The 21,703-nt window shown below is 36.0% G+C and overlaps 1 protein-coding gene across 1 annotated transcript in view; it reads right to left on the bottom strand.

Moving 5' to 3' along the window:
- Positions 1-21,703, bottom strand: part of LOC123563605 (ankyrin repeat domain-containing protein 50-like) — a 48,954-nt gene that overhangs the window by 6,401 nt on the left and 20,850 nt on the right. Inside the window, exons 6-11 of the mRNA XM_053533643.1 lie at positions 18,781-18,894; positions 14,784-14,921; positions 12,686-12,811; positions 11,009-11,085; positions 10,445-10,571; positions 497-717 (exon numbers count right to left, since the gene is read on the bottom strand). Of these exons, the coding sequence (XP_053389618.1) occupies positions 497-717; positions 10,445-10,571; positions 11,009-11,085; positions 12,686-12,811; positions 14,784-14,921; positions 18,781-18,894 (803 nt within the window). The remainder of the gene's footprint in view (positions 1-496; positions 718-10,444; positions 10,572-11,008; positions 11,086-12,685; positions 12,812-14,783; positions 14,922-18,780; positions 18,895-21,703) is intronic.

Raw genomic sequence — 21,703 nt, 5'->3', positions numbered from 1 at the left:
CAAAGGCTTCCTCACATGAAAGAATTTAATCTAATGAGGTTCCAACCAGTGTTGTTAAGAGGCAAATGAATGGTCACTCAATAAAATCTGTAAATATAAAGAGTAAATTTAAAGCACTAAAGACAGATTTCTGGAAAAATACCACGAAAGATGGCATCACTTACCATGAAAGATGGTATCACTTACCATGAAAGATGGTATCACTAAAAACCAGAATTTTTTTTTAGTTTTTGTTGGGTTCAGAGTCACAGTGACACAACTTTTGATGGTAGAGGAAAACCTCAGGTGCCCTGGCTCCCAGCATTGTTTCAAGCATGAGCGGTCACTGAGTATAACCACCATTCTTCCATAAACAAGATGGATGGAGTATCTACCAGCCATGTGAGGTAATAAAATAGGAATGTGTATTACAAACCTCTCAAGCACAAGTGAAAAATAAATTTCAGAAAAATGTATCAATAAACACATTCAAGGTGATGTACACATGAACATTTACCATATTAATATCACATCCCGCCTTTATCAGTAAGTCCACAAGATGTACATGGTTGTTTTTAACTGCTGCAAACAACGGCTGTGGTATCTGCGAAATACTGAACAGTCTCGGAGAGAACCGTTTATTTTCCAGAATTTTTCGTACAACCTTGTCCTCATTTTTCTCACAGGCCATATACAATGGTGTTTGTCTCTTTCCATTCAAAGCATTTACATCTGAGCCTGCAGAAAAGGTACACGTGTTAAATACAAGTTTTGAAATTGTCATACACAGGACACAGATCACTCTGAGTAACAAGATTAGCAAAATGCTCAAGTTATGATCTAAACATAGAACAAAAACAACCACAGACCACATGAACTGCTCAAGTCAGCCCTAGAACTCGAGTCATAAATGCTCAAGCAAGCAGTAGTTCACTATAGTGGTCTTCAGAATCACTAATTACAATGCAATAATCACAGTTTAAAACTAGAGCTACTTTTGAGAAAAGCGCATGTCTCTCATAACTGCCTAATCATCTAAACACTAAGTCAGTGTTTTTATACTGTTTAGTCACAACAAATATACCTTTGAAGAGTAAAATGACTGATTTTCAGTAATTCAAGGGCCATAATTCTGAAGTGCCTATGCCAATTTTGCTAGTTATCGAACCTGAGAGAGGAATTATGGTCATACATATTTTTTTTAAGTTTGGTGAAGATCGGATAAAAAATGTTTGACTTGGAGTGCGGACAAGATGAATGGTTTTTGGTGCATGTTTGAGAATGAAGACTTCGGCATTTTTATGATTCTAGGTGATTCATTAGTTATTGTCAAGGGCCATAATTCCGAAGTGTCTTAACCGATTTGGCTAGTTATCGAACTTGGCCAAGGTCTTATTTGCAAACACACTTTGTTCGAGTTTGGTGAAGATCGGATATGAAATGTTTGACTTAGAGTGCAGACAAGATGAATGGTTTTTGCTGCATGTTTGAGAATGAAGACTTCAGCATTTTTATGCATCTAGGTGATTCATAAATTATTGTCAAGGGCCATAATTCTGAAGTGTCTTGGCCAATTTAGCTAGTTATCGAACTTGGCTGAGGTCTTATGGTCAAACACATTTTGTTCAAGTTTGGTGAAGATCGGATGAGAAATATTCGACTTAGAGTGCGGACAAAATGAATGGTTTTTGGTGCATGTTTGAGAATGAAGACCAGCATTTTTATGCATCTAGGTGATTCATAAATTATTGTCAAGGGCCATAATTCCGAAGTGTCTTGGCCGATTTAGCTAGTTATCGAACTTGGCTGAGGTCTTATGGTCAAACACATTTTGTTTAAGTTTGGTGAAAATCGGATGAGAAATGTTCGACTTAGTGTGCGGACAAGCTTTGTGACAGACACACACACACACAGACAGACTGGAGTAAATCAATATGTCTCCCACACCACTGTGTGGTGGGAGACATAATTAACAGTAATGACATTGTGGGGATTCATAAAATCTAAAATGACAATATTGTAAGTACTGACACAGACTACTGTACTTTATAATTTCAAAATGTAAAATATCCTCGTCACTTATCATCAGTATTCTTATAGATATGTACTTGGTTTACAAGTTTTGATTTTAAAGAGAAGGTTCTATGATCAGACACACACAACTAACATAAAATAATTTTAATAGATTTATGAAAACTAGACTCCTCTGTTTTCGATCATCAGTTTACATTTAGTTTTTTTAAAAGAAGCGCTTGAAGATGACTGGGTACTTTCAATTACATTTCCTGAGAAAATTAAGCAGTCGGTATGATATTTAATTTGGAGGTTTAAAGATCCACAGATTCAACAATCTGAGTGGACACCACTTTTTCTGCAGACCAACATTGATATTGTTGATAAATGGTGCAAAGGCAACTCGATGCTTCCAAACATATCAAAAACTAAAGCTATGTATATCACTGCTTCCTATAACAACAACAAGATAAAAGATCACACAAACTCTAACAATATTCAATTGCAAGGTCAACCTATATCATACTCATCAAATGAGAAATTATTAGGAATTCATGTTGATGAACACCTAAACTGGAAATGTCAAGTTGAACAAACCCTAAAAAAATGCAATACCAATTTATATCTTCTCTTACGTATAAAACAATACCTAAGCTTACATTCTCGAAAGTTATTTTACAATGCCTACATTCTACCACACCTAGATTATTGCTGTACCATTTGGGGGAACTGTAAAGGTGAGCTATTAAAAACTGTTCTAAAATTCCAAAAGCGTGCTGCAAGAATTATTCTCGACAAAGATTTCAATGCTCCATCATCAGAATTATTTCTTGAACTGAAATGGATGACATTTCCTGACAGAATAAAATACAAAAAAGCTATCCTAGTATATAAATCAATAAATATGCAATCGCCGGACTATCTTACTTCAAAATTTAACCACAACCAAAACCAAACATGTGATCGTGAACTTAGATCAAATCAAAACAATGAACTAAAGGTACCAAAACCAAGAATAGAATTTTTTCGTAAATCTTTGAGCTACTCTGGACCCACAATCTGGAATAACATACCCAATCATATACGCTCATCTGATACTCTTGCAAAATTCAAACAATCCTATCTTCAATGGCACTTTTCTCACCCAAAATTACTATCAGAAAATACTGCCTACCAAATTCTTTAAGTTTCTACATGTACAGACTTTTAATGTAAGTCATTAACTTTACTTAGAATATTTTTGTTTGTTTATACATGTATATAATTTTATTTCAGTTCATATTGCTTTTTTTGTAACTGTAGTTATGGATTATATCTCATAACAGTTGCTGTCATGTTCTGTAAAAAAATTTTCTCTTATTATTGTTTATAATCATGTTTATTGTACTTGTACATATTTATACAGTGGACCATATTGTAAATTGGCTCTGCCAAATATGTCATCCACTATAAATAAAGTCGTTACTTACTTACTTACTTACTTACTTTATCTAATATACATCCACAACCTTTTAATACAAATCCCAGTCTGAAGTTTATCTAAGCAATTCAACCAATTGTCGTAAACCCCAGTCCCGGGGTTAAATTGTTCAACGAGGACCTTAATTGTGGTTGTTTGCAATGTTCTTATTGCTCGAGTTTAGGGGGTAAATGTTCAGGATGACCGACACCACTGGCTTAATTAATTTAAGGAAAAGCCAGATTCCTTATAAAGCCACTTTCTGGGCTATTTTAAAGTTAATATAATGCCAAGTGCTGTAATAATAAGTTTAATTATTATAACACCACTTAGATTATAAATTGGAGAAAATCAACACATGTAGAATTAAATGAAAACACAAGAGTAAGTCCAATTTTATAAATCTATTAAAATCTAAAGTCCTTTCATATAACCACACATTCACAACTACAAAGATTTAAATTGTGTCTATGAATACGCTCTTCTGCAATTAATATATACACCAATTATGCAATTTAGTTCCTTTAAAAATATGTCAAAATTATCAGAAAAGTCCAAATAAAATGCATGTAATAATTCCAGTAATTTTCTTAAGCAAATAAATTAAACTCCAAATTTCTAGTTATTCCCCAATAAAAAGTAAAGTCCAAAGTTCCTAAAATTGGCTCCAAATTTTCAATAATTTCCTAACTAAGAGAAGTGTTTAATCCAAAAGTGTAAACTAGAAGAGCCAAGAAATAACTGATAAGCCCATATTTATAGAGAAGCATCAAAAATGCTGTAATCTGATTGGTCAATGACATTTTCCCAAATATGTAAAACTTTTCTCACCAAATGCAAGAAACAGAATAAATGTCATCAAAAACCAATTACATAAACACAAACTAGAGGAAAAACTGCACCTTATCAGTATATTTCAAATTACAAATAATGCTTTAAAAGCACTTAAATCAAGTGTCAAAGAGTTGACACACAAATTCTCCCAAAGATATCCAATATGGCTGCCAAAATCAGTCTTCACATCTAAAGGCCATTTTTAAAGGATTACAACAGAACAAGGATTCTAAAAAATCTACAAAATTTCACATAACTAAAAATTAATATCATTGACATGACAGTAAAGTTTCAGACCTGAACAATATCTCTAAATATTGTTAATAATATTTTCATTGGTCAGCTCTAGTCTGTAAGAAGTGGACTAGCAAAAATGTAAGCAAAGTAGATTTTTCATAATTACTTTAAAGCTACATAATGTCATGTCCTCAAACTTACATAAATATTAAGACATATATTTACAATATATTGAAAGTGGATATACCATGGCAAAATATAAAATATGTATTTAGGAGCATTTAGTGGTTTCTGCTGATAAACTTTCTGGAAGTCGGGAGTTTTTTAGGTATATTTTTGGGAATAACTCGACCAATATTTACTCAATAAGGGTCAAACTTTCAGCAAAGCTCTGTCATAATGTATTCTTTAATGTACGGTAAAAGAACATGGTAACTAAAACTATTTATTTAGATATTTACAAAAAGCAAAATGTTTCTGAGCCAAAACCCAGGTTTACCACACAGCTCCCCCCTTTGGAAAGAATGTATTTGACCAAAATGCATTCCATTCCGGCCTCGGAATGTCACATACAACATTTATGTAATACTGAGGTTTTGGCAAAAATACAGTATTAATTAAAATTGCATGAAACTAGCAATAATCAACATCACACAAATATTAGCAATATGCTATCAGCTGGTTCAATTCTATATCAGCTGAAATAATTCTTACTCTTTATTCCAGTATCTCACAAAACAAATGACACTATTGCCAATATGACACCTTAAAATGCACTTGTACTGAATAATTTGTGATTCACAATAAAAATCATTAAATCTCAAACCAAAATAATGAACAATTGAACATAATCAGGTATAAATGTACTTTCACCATATGTAACATAATGAGCACCTGCAGACTTGCAAAGTATTACCAATCTACTGACAAACTTCAAACAATATAGAGACAGGTAAGTGTTCGACCTGGCAATTTAAATATTGAATGAACAGTCACAAACTTGACATACACAGAAATGCATAACTTTTGAATGCATTAATTTAAGTGACATCAAAAATACCAAACAGTAATATCTTTAAGAATCACATCTCTAACCATATTGCATCAAAAGTATTTATATTTTACACAGTATATAACTGTTGGATACACTATGAATGTAAGATAGAAATACTCAAAATAGCCTTTCATACAAATCAGAAGTAATCCAGTCCACCAGTGAACGGTGCAATGGTAAATCCTAGCTCAATTCCTTTGAACGGTACCATGCTAAATCCAGAATCAGCAGGCAGGCGGTCTTCTCAACAAATCCCAGCAAAACCTACAAACTCATTAACAAAAAAGGTAATAACAGTTGGCTAGACAGTCTTTAAAAATAGACACACCCAATCCATCACAAATAGAAATAGCACAAATTACTCAATAAAGTTCAAAGTCCAATAAAACCATAGATGAACTTTATAAAGAGTCTTACAAGTTAATTAGTCTGATTGATCTGAAAAGTTCAGTTCCATTTTCAACACAAAATTAAACTTCTGATGTCCACCACTTCACGATCAATAATTCTCAAAGTCATCTATTACTCTTCTTGGAAGTTTACGGATTCCAGCCATCAAATCTATTGATATTTTTTCTACAAGGAAACATCATATAAAATGTTACATTGTCTTAGCTGTCTAAATAGCACACATTTGAATAGACAGCACAGTTCTGCAATTCTGGTCCTATAGCATCAAGTTTATATTTACAGATATTTACAAAAGAAGTCACTGTCTTCAGCAAAATTCATCATATATGGCTATAATGAAATAGTCAAATATAGATGGAAACATGTTAAATTAACATTTATTGTCACAAAGTCTTTTTGATGAGTTGGTCAAAAGTTGTCTCCTCCGCTTGTCACGAGCCTTATTAGATGGTGACCTATACTTCATTGTTGGTATGCTCGAGCTTGAAGTTTTGTTCTTTTCACTTTCCTCGATTCTGGAAAGGGAAGTTGTTAAGTCTGTGCAAAATGTTGATAACACACTTTCGCATTGATTGTACTCTGTCATAAAGTCCTCTCCCTGGCGCCCAACATGAGTACTTTTCCCCATGAAACGAGTTGTATTTTTCTTACAGGTCTCAAACCATGTAATCATCTCTACAGCTTGATAAATGTCTCTAGGTTTCTTTGTAAGGACATCGTAAGCCAGTCTTTGGTCTGGAAGTCCTCTTAGAAAGTGTTCCACAGCAAGTTGTTTGTATATTTGAAATCCAATCATCCCTGGATATGCCCTTGCCATAAGCTGATTTACCCGTGCACTGTATTGTTGAAGTGTCTCAGAAGGGTGTTTTTGAATACTGTACAAATTAATCCTATGGATTTCTGGCACCGCACTCTGCCCAAAACGAGTTGTTAGAGCCTTAATGAGTGTCTGTGTGTTTTCACGTGTATCTGGGGATAAGGTAGAGGCAAATTTCACAGCATCACCTTTTAAGGCCAAGATTAACTGTAATCTATATTGTTCATCTGTCCATGCATAGTATTTAGAAAACCGTTGTAGCTGCCATAAGAAAGCCTCAAAAAAACCTTGCTTCCCATTGTAGGAAGGTAGTCTGTATCTGGGTTCATAAAAGTCTCCTTCATACTGGTCCAGGTAGCTTGGAGTGTGATTCCAATCTTGGTCACAATTTCTCATTTTGGAATTAATTCCTACATGCATTCTAGAATTAAAGTCAGTATTCATTCTAGAATCCATCTTAACATCACTTACTAAATCCATTTTAGAATCACCATGTCTACAGATTCTACTCCAAAGCCTTAACTTTTTATTACTTGTCTCAGAATTGTGGAAATATTCTGGAGTGTGATTCCTATCTTAAGTCACAATTTCCCTACACTGGTATCAGTTTCATCATAACATCCAAGAATAACTGTTAAAATCCATTCTAGAATCAACTTTAAATCACTTTATTACATACTTTCATGAATCACTTTGTCTACTCCATTAAATGATATATAGCTTTTCTGTACATTAGATACAGATTTTTAGCCTTTGTCACAAAATTTGGGTTTTAAATCCTCTTTTGATGTAAGTATCCCAAAACTATGATAATCCACTTTAGAAAGCTGAAGAAAGAGCATCTATGGGATTAATTATAACATTTAACTTAGTAAAATACATGGAAAAATGTAGCAAGCGCACCGATGCTGTGCTCCCCTGCCCTTAACTCTAAGGTTTAAAGAAAATGTAGCAGGCGCACCGATGCCGTGCTCCCCTGCACTTAACACTAGGTTAGTAATGGTCGCAGGTGCACCGATAACGTGCTCCCCTGCTCTTAACACTAAAGTAAGGAAAAAATGTTGCAGGAGCAAAGACTAAGAGCTCAACTGCATCTACAACAAAAGTTATGAAAGAAATGTACAGGCGCACCGATGCAGTGCTCCCCTGCCCTTAACTCTTAAGGTTTAAAAAATGTTGCAGGCGCACCTATGCCGTGCTCCCCTGCATCTAACAAAGTTTGAAAATGTAGCAGGCGCACCGATGCCGTGCTCCCCTGCTCTTAACTCTAAGGTTTAAAGTATGTGGCAGGCGCACCGATGCCGTGCTTCCCTGCCCTTAACCCTAAGATTAAAAAATGTAGCAGGCGCACCGATGACGTGCTCCCCTGCTCTTAACACTAAGGTTAGGAAAAAATGTTGCAGGAGCAAAGACTAAAGGCTCAACTGCATTTACAACTAAAGTTAGGAAAAATTGTAGCAGGCGCACCGATGCCGTGCTCCCCTGCCCTTAACTCTAAGGTTTAAAAAATGTAGCAGGCGCACCGATGCTGTGCTCCCCTGCTCTTAACTCTAACATTTAAAAAATGTTGCAGGCGCACCGATGCCGTGCTCCCCTGCACTTAACACTAAGTTTGAAAAATTGTGGCAGGCGCACCGATGCCGTGCTCCCCTGCACTTAACACTATGATAGGATTTGGAATTCAGAAAAAGTGAATGACCTGATTTAATAATCACAGGCCCAATCACCCAACTGAAGCTTTGTATAGCAATAGAGGAAAGCCTAGTTCATTCACAGGCCTTTCACACTATCACCACAAGAAAGAAGGAGTTGTGATGCAATAAGCGATAGAAGAAAGCCTAGTGTATAATACAGGTCTTCCCTACTATCACCTATGTTTCAAAGATAAGAGTATAATCCAGAGGTCCTGTTGAACTGCTGAGGTCCGATTCTTAAAAATGATTCCTGCAGTATAAATTATTTCCAAATAATATTCCTGTATGAAATCCCACTTCTGACACCAATTTTGTCGTAAACCCCAGTCCCGGGGTTAAATTGTTCAACGAGGACCTTAATTGTGGTTGTTTGCAATGTTCTTATTGCTCGAGTTTAGGGGGTAAATGTTCAGGATGACCGACACCACTGGCTTAATTAATTTAAGGAAAAGCCAGATTCCTTATAAAGCCACTTTCTGGGCTATTTTAAAGTTAATATAATGCCAAGTGCTGTAATAATAAGTTTAATTATTATAACACCACTTAGATTATAAATTGGAGAAAATCAACACATGTAGAATTAAATGAAAACACAAGAGTAAGTCCAATTTTATAAATCTATTAAAATCTAAAGTCCTTTCATATAACCCAAAACATTCACAACTACAAAGATTTAAATTGTGTCTATGAATACGCTCTTCTGCAATTAATATATACACCAATTATGCAATTTAGTTCCTTTAAAAATATGTCAAAATTATCAGAAAAGTCCAAATAAAATGCATGTAATAATTCCAGTAATTTTCTTAAGCAAATAAATTAAACTCCAAATTTCTAGTTATTCCCCAATAAAAAGTAAAGTCCAAAGTTCCTAAAATTGGCTCCAAATTTTCAATAATTTCCTAACTAAGAGAAGTGTTTAATCCAAAAGTGTAAACTAGAAGCGCCAAGAAATAACTGATAAGCCCATATTTATAGAGAAGCATCAAAAATGCTGTAATCTGATTGGTCAATGACATTTCCCAAATATGTAAAACTTTTCTCACCAAATGCAAGAAACAGAATAAATGTCATCAAAAACCAATTACATAAACACAAACTAGAGGAAAAACTGCACCTTATCAGTATATTTCAAATTACAAATAATGCTTTAAAAGCACTTAAATCAAGTGTCAAAGAGTTGACACACAAATTCTCCCAAAGATATCCAATATGGCTGCCAAAATCAGTCTTCACATCTAAAGGCCATTTTTAAAGGATTACAACAGAACAAGGATTCTAAAAAATCTACAAAATTTCACATAACTAAAAATTAATATCATTGACATGACAGTAAAGTTTCAGACCTGAACAATATCTCTAAATATTGTTAAAAAATATTTTCATTGGTCAGCTCTAGTCTGTAAGAAGTGGACTAGCAAAAATGTAAGCAAAGTAGATTTTTCATAATTACTTTAAAGCTACATAATGTCATGTCCTCAAACTTTACATAAATATTAAGACATATATTTACAATATATTGAAAGTGGATATACCATGGCAAAATATAAAATATGTATTTAGGAGCATTTAGTGGTTTCTGCTGATAAACTTTCTGGAAGTCGGGAGTTTTTTAGGTATATTTTTGGGAATAACTCGACCAATATTTACTCAATAAGGGTCAAACTTTCAGCAAAGCTCTGTCATAATGTATTCTTTAATGTACGGTAAAAGAACATGGTAACTAAAACTATTTATTTAGATATTTACAAAAAGCAAAATGTTTCTGAGCCAAAACCCAGGTTTACCACACAATTAAAGATGTCAACTTCAAACCTGTAGCTGGTCAAAACATCAAACATTCTCTCATGCCAAAACTGCTTTCAGGTTATCATCAATTACCAGTATTAAACATTTCCCAATGATAATAACCCTTTATAAATAAGATACCTGCATTTATACATTACCTGCATCAATAAGAAGCTCTGCAGCCTCACTGTTATAGTGAAGTAAAGCACTATGTAGAGATGTGTTGCCAGACGCTTTATCTCTCATGTCCAGACTGCTTCCCGCTTTAATCAATGCATCCACTATCTGAATATAGGATTTCTTATTGTGTAATGTGTATATTAAAGGCTTGTAATGTCTTTGCTTAAAATGTGCTGCAAAAATATAAATGTAAATAAATAATGTTAAGGTGGCATATCATGTTTGAAAGGTGATCTTATTAAGGTTGCAAATCATCAGTGATAGGCAGAAATGATACTCTAACATGAAACAGGGGATTGAGCCGTGCCATAAGAAAACCAACATAATGGGTTTGCGACCAGCATGGATCCAGACCAGCCTGCGCATCTGCGCGGTCTGTTCAGAATCCATGCTGTTCGCTTTTAAAGCCTACTGCACTTAGAGAAACCATTAGCGAACAGCATGGATCCTGACCAGACTGCGCGGATGCGCAGGCTGGTCTGGATCCATGCTGGTCGCAAAGCCACTATGTTGGTTTTCCCATGGCACGGCTCATATATTACCTGTAAATCAGCACGATATATTACTGCTGTAAGTAAAGCATGCTCCCCTATGTTATTCTTCTCATTCAAAGCACAACCTGAAACAAATAAAACATTAACGAGAGCTCGTAGAACACAAAATGCCCCCTTGATGCATTCAGTAATTGCACAAGGAACAGAAATGATTTGGTCACTGTACAGAAAAGTTCTACTGTTCTGGGTAAATGTGACCTTGACTTTTGACCTATTGACCTTAAAAAAACAACAGAGGTCATCTGCTGGTCATGATCAGCCTCCCTATTAAGTTTCGTGATCCTAGGCCCAAGCATTCTTGAGTTATCATCTGGAAACCGTTTAGCTGTTCCAGGTCACAGTGACCTTGACCTTTGGCCTAATGACCTCAACATAGGGGTCATCTGCTGATCATGATCAACTTCCTATCAAGTTTCGTTATCCTAGGCCGGAGTGTTCTCAAGTTACCATCCGGAAACCATTTTACTGTTCCGGGTCACTGTGACCTTGACCTTTGACCTACTGACCTTAAAATCATTAGGAGTCATCTGCTAGTCATGACCAACATCCATTTCAATTTTCATGATCCTGTGACCTTGACCTTTGACCTACTGACCTTAAAAACAGTAAGGGTCATCTGCTGGTCATGACCAACTTTCATGATCCTAGGCAAAAGCATTCTTGAGTTATCATACGGAAACAAATTTACTGTTCCATGTCACTGTGACCTTTGACATATTGATCTCAAAATCAATATTAGTCATCTGCTGGTCATGTCCAATCTTCCTGTCAATTTACACGATCCTAGGCTTAAGCGTTCTTGAGTTATCATCCGGAAACTGTTTAACTGTTCTGGGTCACTGTGACCCTGACCTTTGACCTACTGATCTCAAAATCAATAGGGGTCATCTGCTGGTTATGACCAATATCCCTATCAACTTTCATGATCCTAGGCCCAAGCATTCTTGAGTTATCATCCGGAAAACGGATTGGTCTACATACTGACCGACCGACAGACATCTGCAAAACAATAATACCCCTCCTTCAAAGGGGGGCATAAAAATTGCAATAAAACACTTTTAAACTAGCAATTATTTGGAATCTTGTACCCAAGGCATCATCTTGTTACTGAAGATACCTGTGCCACTACAAGTTATTCAAATATCCAACCATGCACAAAAGAGTTGAAGAATGGACAAGAAACCAATTCTAAAGTGTGGTCTTGATCTTGTTAGGAGTAAGAGATTTACACATGATACTGTCATTGTTTACATCAAGTAAGTTTGATAACTAGGAAACCTTGTATGAAGTTTCAATCCAATATATAAGTTCTTTCTGTGATTCAGGCAAAAATAATCCAAGAGTTATCTAACTTAGCTATTTCAGCAGGTTACAATGACTGGGAAGCCGTGTGGGAAGTTTCAATTTAAAAAATGCAATAGTCGCTGAGAAACAGCATTGCACACCAAACATTAAACAAGGTGTGACACCAATGTCAATACTTGAGAAGTAAATAGCTCTCACTATTCTTCAAATAGTTTAACTGTCTTTCTCTCAAAATGGGAAAGTTTGCCAAGTCTGGAGCAATCAGGATCTTTTAACTGAACAATTCTACGCACATTTCATCACCTATGAGTTTGTGTAATATTGCACACTCACTTTATTAAGACCCTGTAACTAACATACCAGCCTGAATGAGAGCATCTACAATCTCTGGTTTGTTGCTATGGACACCACCATGTAGAATTGTGTCACCTGTTTTAGTCTTCACATTCAAGTCAACTCTTTTACTTAACAAATACTTCACCATTTCTGAAATGAGAACAATATATCTGATAACCAACCAGAAAATTACAAAATTTTGAGCTGTGCCATGAGAAAACCAACGTAGTGGGTTTGCGACCAGCATGGGTAAAGACCAGCCTGCGCATCTGCGCAGTCTTGTCAGGATCCATGCTGTTTGCGAACAGTTTCTCCAATTCCAATAGGCTTTAAAAGCCAACAGATGCGCAGGCTGGTCTGGATCCATGCTGGTCGCAAACCCACTATGTTGGTTTTCTCATGGCATGGCTCAAATAAGTATAGTTATTGTTCATTCTTAATGAACACACAACAGTGACAAACACAGGTACACTGATGGAGGGCCAACATTTGTTTGTCTGCATTCAATTTTATTTATATTCACAAGTTGAAGGATAGTGCAAGATAAAGAAGATACTCCAATTTCAGAAGCTCCCCTGGTTCTCTAGTGTGCCATGTGTGAAGCACCGATAAACAAGGCTCTTATCTCAAAGTTCGTATTGTAACCTGGAGGAGCGAATTTGTGATCCCTCTTCTCCCAGACACTGTTACCTCTAGACCACTTTGTTCTTTCTAAAGGCAAATGTATTAAGCCATATGATAAAATTCAAGACTTGCAGGTCTAAGAACTCTCTTTTGCTAGCCTCCAGTAAAACAAACTATCTTTAAACACTTACTGACCTGATCTGAAGAAATTTTGAAATTAAATCAGAACATAGTTGTCTTCTTGAAATCCTTGCTCATGTTTCATAATCAAAAATAAAATGCAGATCTTCATCCAACCATAATAACACAGAACAAGAGAGCCAGACTGTCACAAAATACGCCTGTCTAAATATTCAATTATGTATCATATAGGAAATAATGTTGATGTTGTATGCCTTGCTAACCTAAAAAAGAGTAAGAAGGAATCAAGGTATTTGTGAGGTTTCATGTCGGATGATATTGACAATTGGATCAAAACTGTTTGAATAGACAAGGTTAATTTTACAGATTTCGAGTAATTCAGGGCCATAATCGAAGAGTGCCTGGTGCGACTGGGGTGGTTATCGAACTTGGCTTAGATATTATGCCCACAAACATTGTCAGCAAGACTGGTGAAGATCAGATGAAAACTGTTTGACTTAGAGAGCAGACATGCTTTGGACGCCGACTGACCTCCCACATGCCCTGGCTGTTCACACAATACGCCCCGCTCTTTCAGAGACGGGCTTATAAAAATAATTGGTTTGATTCAAACTTGCCACTGACCATCTAATATCAGGCATTAGAAGGGATGTATCTTAGATCATGGACAAAACTTTTCAAAGTTTAAGGTGAAAATACCCACTTCTGATTAATAATGAGAAAACACTGGGTATCATATCTTGAGCAGAAGTTAGTTAAAATAATATGACGGTCAGACTGCTTTATATTTGTAACAGGCAATCTTACCGTCAAAAACTGAAGGACCAAAATAATGGAGGATAAATCACAACATGGTAAACGTTTATCATGTACAGTACATACATAGATTTAAATCACCAGAAAGTTCGTAATTTTGGAAAATATTTGATAATTTTTACATAAACCAATGAGGAATTGAATCCCCTTTTGATACATGTAAGTTTAATAATTTTCAATTTATCCCATATTCGCAACAAAATCAGCATTTAAACCCAAAATCGACAGTGACGACAATTTTATTGAAAACTTCCTCCACTATTTTGGTCTTTCGAGTGTTTGATGCAAGTGGAGATATTGCCCAAAAGAAAACTAACTCAATATTTCATAGGATCGCATCAAATTTGTTGGACCAGAGCAAAGTATGAAACTTTCACACTAGGAAATGGCAATGAGAATCCAAATAGCCAAAGAACATAAATTAATAAACCTTTTGAAAGTGATTGTGTAATAGAAATTTGACTGTGTGACTCAAGCTCAATTAGAGAGATTTGCCAGGTGTGAAAATTAAACAAATGCCATGTATAATTTTTGTACCTACCAACACTTCCTCCACATGCACACTGATACAATGGTCGTTCTCCTTCCTGGTTGGGTACATTCAGGTCACAGCCAGACTCAACAAGTTTCCTCACCAAGAATACAGCTTGCTCAGACTCCTCTTGGAAGAACTGGGACACTGCAAATATATCATAAGATACCTATCCAACGACCAGTAAGTTCTGGGAGAGTCTTACCTTAGGGGTGGTCTTAATGAGGGTTTCTACTGTACTGGTTCGAGTCGTAAATTCGGCCACTTTTTGCGATTTTTCATAACTATTTCTTTCTTTATACAATTGATTTGTTCAAAATTTCTACCATATGTGCTTTAATACAAGCAGCATTGATTGTTATCATTAACGGCCTTTTACAGTATTGTAAACGATAAAATAGCGCTTAAAATAACGGACAGGTTGTAAATATTCGGCCACTTTTTAAACAAAGTTAGTTATATTTTCAACATTGTGTTGGAAATAAATCGATGCTACTGCAAAATCGTTCTGTTTTCAACAAACTGCAATCAGTTTTCAAAAGCATACCTCGTGGGAAATATTTGCCAACAGAGATTTAAAAAGTGCCTGTCATCCTTCTCACAGCAGCATGACGTAGTTCAATTTTTACATCACTGTTTATCACAAATTCTAGTATAAAACTGCTGTTCTTGTAACTTTTCGGGAGTGTTTTATTAGGAGAGTAAAGAGATTCTCGCACTCATGTGCTGTTATAATTCCTTTTTATATAAACGTATTACGGCCCCGAAATGGATCACTCAAAAGGAAATGACGTCAACATGAAACAAGAGCTGTCCGTAAGACAGCCAAGCTCGACTATTCGAAATATTGTCCCAGAAGCAGGAAAATATTACCCAAAAAGGTTAAATATCAAAAGATTTTTAAGTTCAAAAGGGGACATAATTTGACCAAAATGAAGGTCAGAGTTATGGGACTTGCTGCTATCAACTAGCTTTATAACCTAGAAGGCACATGCGAAGTTTCAATTCAATATCTGCATTAGTTTTGGATATAGTAACTTGCATGTAATTTTCTATGAACGAGCATCTGGCTCGAGAAAAAGCTTTAAAGTGGGTGGCCGAATATTTACAACCTGGCCGAATTTACGACTCGAACCAGTACAGCTTATACAAATCAATGGCAATAAATTAGTTTCAGAAACATTTACTTACTCATCATAAATAATGAAATATATTAAGAAACTAAGCTAAAATCTACCTCATGGAATCTGCATCTTTTCACTACTGTTAAAGGAGGATTTTGTTGTTTCAAAGAATTCTAACTTTAAAAGTATGCAACACTGGACAAATAAAAACTGTTTAAATGAATACTAGATGTAAGTCCATAGGTCACTGGTGAATCTCTCACTCCTCCCCCAAGACACAGACATATACCCACTTCCTGTCACTGTATATGATTTCATGACTCTAGGTGAAATATTTTTTAAGGTAACAGCAAAATAACATTTCAAGGACCAGAACTCTGGCTGAATGAAATCCCAAACAGAACACCAGGTTCACAACACATGCTAAACTAGAGCACTGCCTGCGGGTGCCATCGCACATCTGCAAGTGCTGGACAACATGTAAGGAAATAGTTATATTTCAGAATATTTAAATACAAAAACGGCCATAATTCTGACAAAATGCAGGTATGAGTTTTGGTTCTTGATAAACAAGTGTGCAAAGTTCCAAAGCTGTAGCTCTTATAGCTTTTTAAGAAAAGGTTGACCTAAACAAAAATTTTAACCAACGCTGACGCCGACAATCAAGTGACGACAATACCTTGTAGATTTCTTTTCAAAATCAGACGAGCTAAAAACAATTATCTAATGTCTTATGACTCTAGGTCAACTAGAATGTGTCTGTAGGACACAGGGTGTGCCTCCACACTGGTACATTTGTCACAAATAAGGGGAAATAATTCAAATGTCTGCAGTCTTAATGGGGTATAGCCTCAAAAAAAAAATATGAAAAGGATTCATTATTCTATACCATATACTTTTTGAGCTATGAGCATCACAAACAAAAAATCCACTATTTTGGCTATTTCAAGGGCCATAACTCTGTAATAAACGCTAAAATTCTCAAGAAGAATGCCATGTGTGCAAGGTCACATTATGATAAAGACTCAAGCAAGGTTTCATGAATTTACATTCAAATACTTCTGAGTAAGGCACATAATTAGGTGAAAATGTGCATTTTTTTACTATTTCAGGGGCCATAACTCTGGAAATAGGGGTCGGACCCAGATAAAAAATAGTACGTGCGCAAGTCATATCATGATAAACACTCATGCAAGGTTTCATCAATTTATATCAAATACTTTTTGAGCTAGGCATGTCACAAGGTGAAAATGTGCATTTTTGACTATTTCAGGCACCATAACTCTGGAAACAGGGTGCGGACCCAGATTAAAAATAGGAGATGCACAAGTTCATATCATGATTAAGACTCATGCAAGGTTTCATGAATCTATATCAAATACTTTTTGAGCTAGACATGTCAAAAGGTGAAAATGTGCATTTTTTACTATTTCAGGGGCCATAACTCTAGAAATAGGGGGCAGAGCCACACGAAAAATAGGACGTGCGTAAGTTCATATCATGATAAAGACTCAGGCAAGGTTTCATCAATTTATATCAAATACTTTTTGAGCTAGGCGTGTCACAAGGTGAAAATGTGCATTTTTTACTATTTCAGGGGCCATAACTCTAGAAATAGGGGGCGGACCCAGATGAAAAATAGGAGGTGCGCAAGTTCATATCATGATTAAGACTCATGCAAGGTTTCATGAATATATATCAAATACTTTTTGAGCTTGGCATGTCACAAGGTGAAAATGTGCATTTTTGACTATTTCAGGGACCATAACTCTAAAATTAGGGGGCGGAACCTGACGAAAAATAGAAGGTGCACAAGTTCATATCATGATAAAGACTCATGCAAGGTTTCATCAATTTATATCAAATACTTTTTGAGCTAGGCACATCACGAACTTCGGACAGACGCACGGACAAGAGCAAATCTATATGCCCCCACCACTCATTGGGGGGCACAAAAACTATTTGAGATACGTGCAACACAAACTTCTATTCCCTTAATGCATATGTTTAACTAAGTCAAGGGCCATAACTCTGGTCTTGCAGTGTGAAATCCAAAACAAAACTCAGGTGCAAAAATTCAAATGCTGAATAATATTCCTACATGGTTTCATGACTCTCGGTCAAACACATTTTAAGATATATGCAACACAAACTTTTAAGCACTTCATGTGTATTTTTCCCAAAGTCAAGGACCATAACTCTAGTCTGGCTGAGTGATACCCCAAACAGAACACCTGGTACACTATTTCACATGCTATATAACAATCCTGTTATGCTTTATGACTCTAAGTAAAATACTTTTTGAGATGCAGGTGACATACTTTTATGCCCTTATACACATATTTTTGACAAAGTCAAGGACCATAACCCTGGCTTGGCTGAGTGAAATCTGAAACAAAACTCTAGGTGCACAACTTCACATGCTGAATAATATTCTGTAATTTTTCAGAATTCTAGGTCAAATACTTTTGGAGATACATGTGATACAAACATTTAGGCCCTTTTAAATGCATATTTTTGACTAAGTTAAGGGCCATTGGTGTGACTGTGTGAAAACCCAAATTACAATCCTGTAAGGTCTGATGACACTGGGTCAAATAGTTTTTGAGATATGCATGACACAAATTCGGATGGACAGATGAACAGATGGACAGACAGACAGACAAGGGAAACTCTAAAAGCACCTCCAAAGATTTTGGGGTGGGGGGGGGGGCACAAAAAAAAAAGATAAAGTCAAACTCTGTTTACTCAAACTCGGATAATTCGTACACCACCCTTCACTCAAACTCATCATCAGGCCCTGGTAAAATATTTATATAATAAATGTTTTTTATTACTCAAGATACGGGAATTATCTATGAATTTCTATATACATGTATAACCTTTAGCAACAGCTGAGTGTATGGGTGCCTGATGAAGTCTGTCAGTTTGATTCACGTTACATTTGGCATCAATCAGGAAAACTGCAATATCTGTGTGGTCTTGATTAATACTCTCTGAAATTATAAAATAACAAATAAAACAGCATTGAACATATTCATTTCAGCAGTTCAGTGTGAAAAGATGTGAGCATTTCCAGCATGTTTCCAGTTGTTCAAAGGCACAAGTAAAATGCTGACTTGACTCTCATCTTGATACTGTACTGATATACCAGGAATGCCTTCCCCTTGAAAAGATTTGCAGGACTGAAAAACTAGCAATGCCTTTATGATCTAATGATTATTTGATGACATTAAATTATGACAGTGACAAAGAAGCAAGAAGCCTTACAGATGTACACTGAAAGTGGTACATTTCTGTCAAATTTTACCAGTCCAATATTTTAACATTATTTCTCCACTCACAAATATAAACTTATATGACCCGTGTGTTTACAATTGATAATAAACTTTCCTGGCTTTCATGACACATCAAGGTGGATTATTCCAGAGACCACAACATCAGTGTTTAGTGAAGATCTTTTTTTTTCTTTTTTGTTGGGTTTAACGTTGCACTAACACAATTATAGATCATATGGCAACTTTCCAGCTTCGATGGTGCAGGAAGACCCCAGGTGCCCCTCCATACATTGTTTCATCACGAGTGGGCACCTGGGTAGAACCACCGACCTCCCGTAAGCCAACTGGATGGCTTCCTCACATGAAGAATTCAATGCCTCAAGTGAGGCTCAACCTACATCGGTGAGTGGCAAGTGATTTGAAGTCAACGACCTTAACCACTCAGCCATGGAGGTACCCTAGTGAAGATCTATCATGTGCTTCAAATAAAGAAGTAATTTAAATGTTTTTCTATTTTACCGGTAGGTTTTGGTGGCCCCTAAAAAGGGCCAAGTGGAACCATCTGAATAAGTTTGAGAGATGCTACAGACCAACTCAATACAATTTTGACTCGCAGTTTCAAAGGAGAAGATATTTATGTAAAATTGCTGATGCAGAATGATGGATGTTGGACCATCCATCTACAGTAATAGCTCATCTTAAGGTAGTTCTGCATGTTTGATAAACCTGACGTGATGGCGTAACGTCATTTATCCGGAAAACGTAGAATAAAGCCAGGATTCGGCGTACGGAAATGAAGATCATTTTATGAATTAATGGCAATAAGTGAGTAACTTTATTACAATGAAATTTTTACTATCTTTCTGAAGTGAAAATATGATATTAAAACATCTGACAGGTTAAATAATTCTAAATAATGTCTTAAAATTAGAGTGAAAAGTGCGGTTCACTTTAAACATGGTCAGATATCTCAAAAATAAGCACATGGACATATACATTTTATTTCACCACATTATAGGTCATATATGCATTTACAACTGTGAGAAGTTTCATTAAAATCTACATTGTAGAAAAAAATCTATTCGCGAAAATATTATGAAAGTTATGATTTTCCCATAGACCCCCATTATGAAAAATTGCGTGAGGTCCAAATTTTTCCAATCAGTCTAGCAAAAAATCAAGCACATGACCCTATCATTTTTATTTGCTGAGTTTTCTAAGTATATTCTGAAACTTTGAAATGTCAAAGTTTAATCAAATTCTACATTGTAGAAAAAATTTCGATCCAAACGTGCAGAATTACCTTAAACAAATATCAGATGAGCTTAACAATGGATAAGGAATTCTAGAAATATGTGCATATCTACACTTGTAGATGATGTATACCAAGTTTCATTTGAATATGATACATACTGTAAGAGGAGTTGAGCACATAATACAGAAATGCAGTTGTAATATTGTAAAATGAAATAAGAGAGCCAAAAACCTCACTTGGGGTATGGAATTCTCAATGTGATGTTAAACTAAAACAAGAGCTGTCTCTATAGGATGACAAATGCCCCTGATGGCACTTTGAATGAATAGTTATGGCCGATGTCAGAGTTTAGGACCTTTGACCTACAGACCTGGGTCTTGTGCGCGACACATCGTCTTACTGTGCCACACATTCATGCTTAGTTATTTTAAAATCCATGCATGAATGACAAAGATATGGACCGGACACGCCCATCAATGCACTATCATGAAAAATGACCTTAAACGTCTAAGGGTGACCTTGACCTTTGAGCTACGGACCTGGGTCTTGCGCCCGACACGTCGTCTTCCTGTGATACACATTCATGCCAAGTTATTTGAAAATCCATCCACGGATGACAAAGATATGGACCGGACACGCCCAACTATCATGAAAAATGACCTTTAACATCTAAGTGTGACCTTGACCTTTGAGCTACGACCTGGGTCTTGCGCGCGACACGTCTTACTGTGGTACACATTCATGTCGAGTTATTTGAAAATCCATCCATGGATGACAAAGATATGGACCGGACACGCCCAACTATCATGAAAAATGAACTTTAACATCTAAGTGTGACCTTGACCTTAGAGCTACGGACCTGGGTCTTGGGTGCGACACGTCGTCTTACTGTGGTACACATTCATGCCAAGTTATTTGAAAATCCATCCATCGATGACAAAAATATGGACCGGACACGAAAATTTCGGACAGACCGACAGACAGACTGTTCAAAAACAATATGCCTCCCTTCGGGGGCATAAAAAAACGACAAACAGAGATCTATATAAGCTTGCTGAGAATCATTAAAAGGGGTATCTGCACATGCTAAGCCCATTGTATCCTAAAAAGCAACAAAATTAAAGCAAAAGATTCATTTGGTATCATCAGTGTGGGTTGAACACATGACTTAAGTTCCATTCAGTTGCAATGAGTAATATTAAGATATGAGCTTTCTGAGAGCCATTTACAAGGTATCTACTTATAAAGCTTTCATAACCTAAAAAGGTGCAT

This window comes from Mercenaria mercenaria, chromosome 2 (assembly GCF_021730395.1).
Source record: "Mercenaria mercenaria strain notata chromosome 2, MADL_Memer_1, whole genome shotgun sequence".
NCBI lineage: Eukaryota > Metazoa > Mollusca > Bivalvia > Venerida > Veneridae > Mercenaria > Mercenaria mercenaria.
This window is presented reverse-complemented; position numbering and strand designations above follow the sequence as displayed.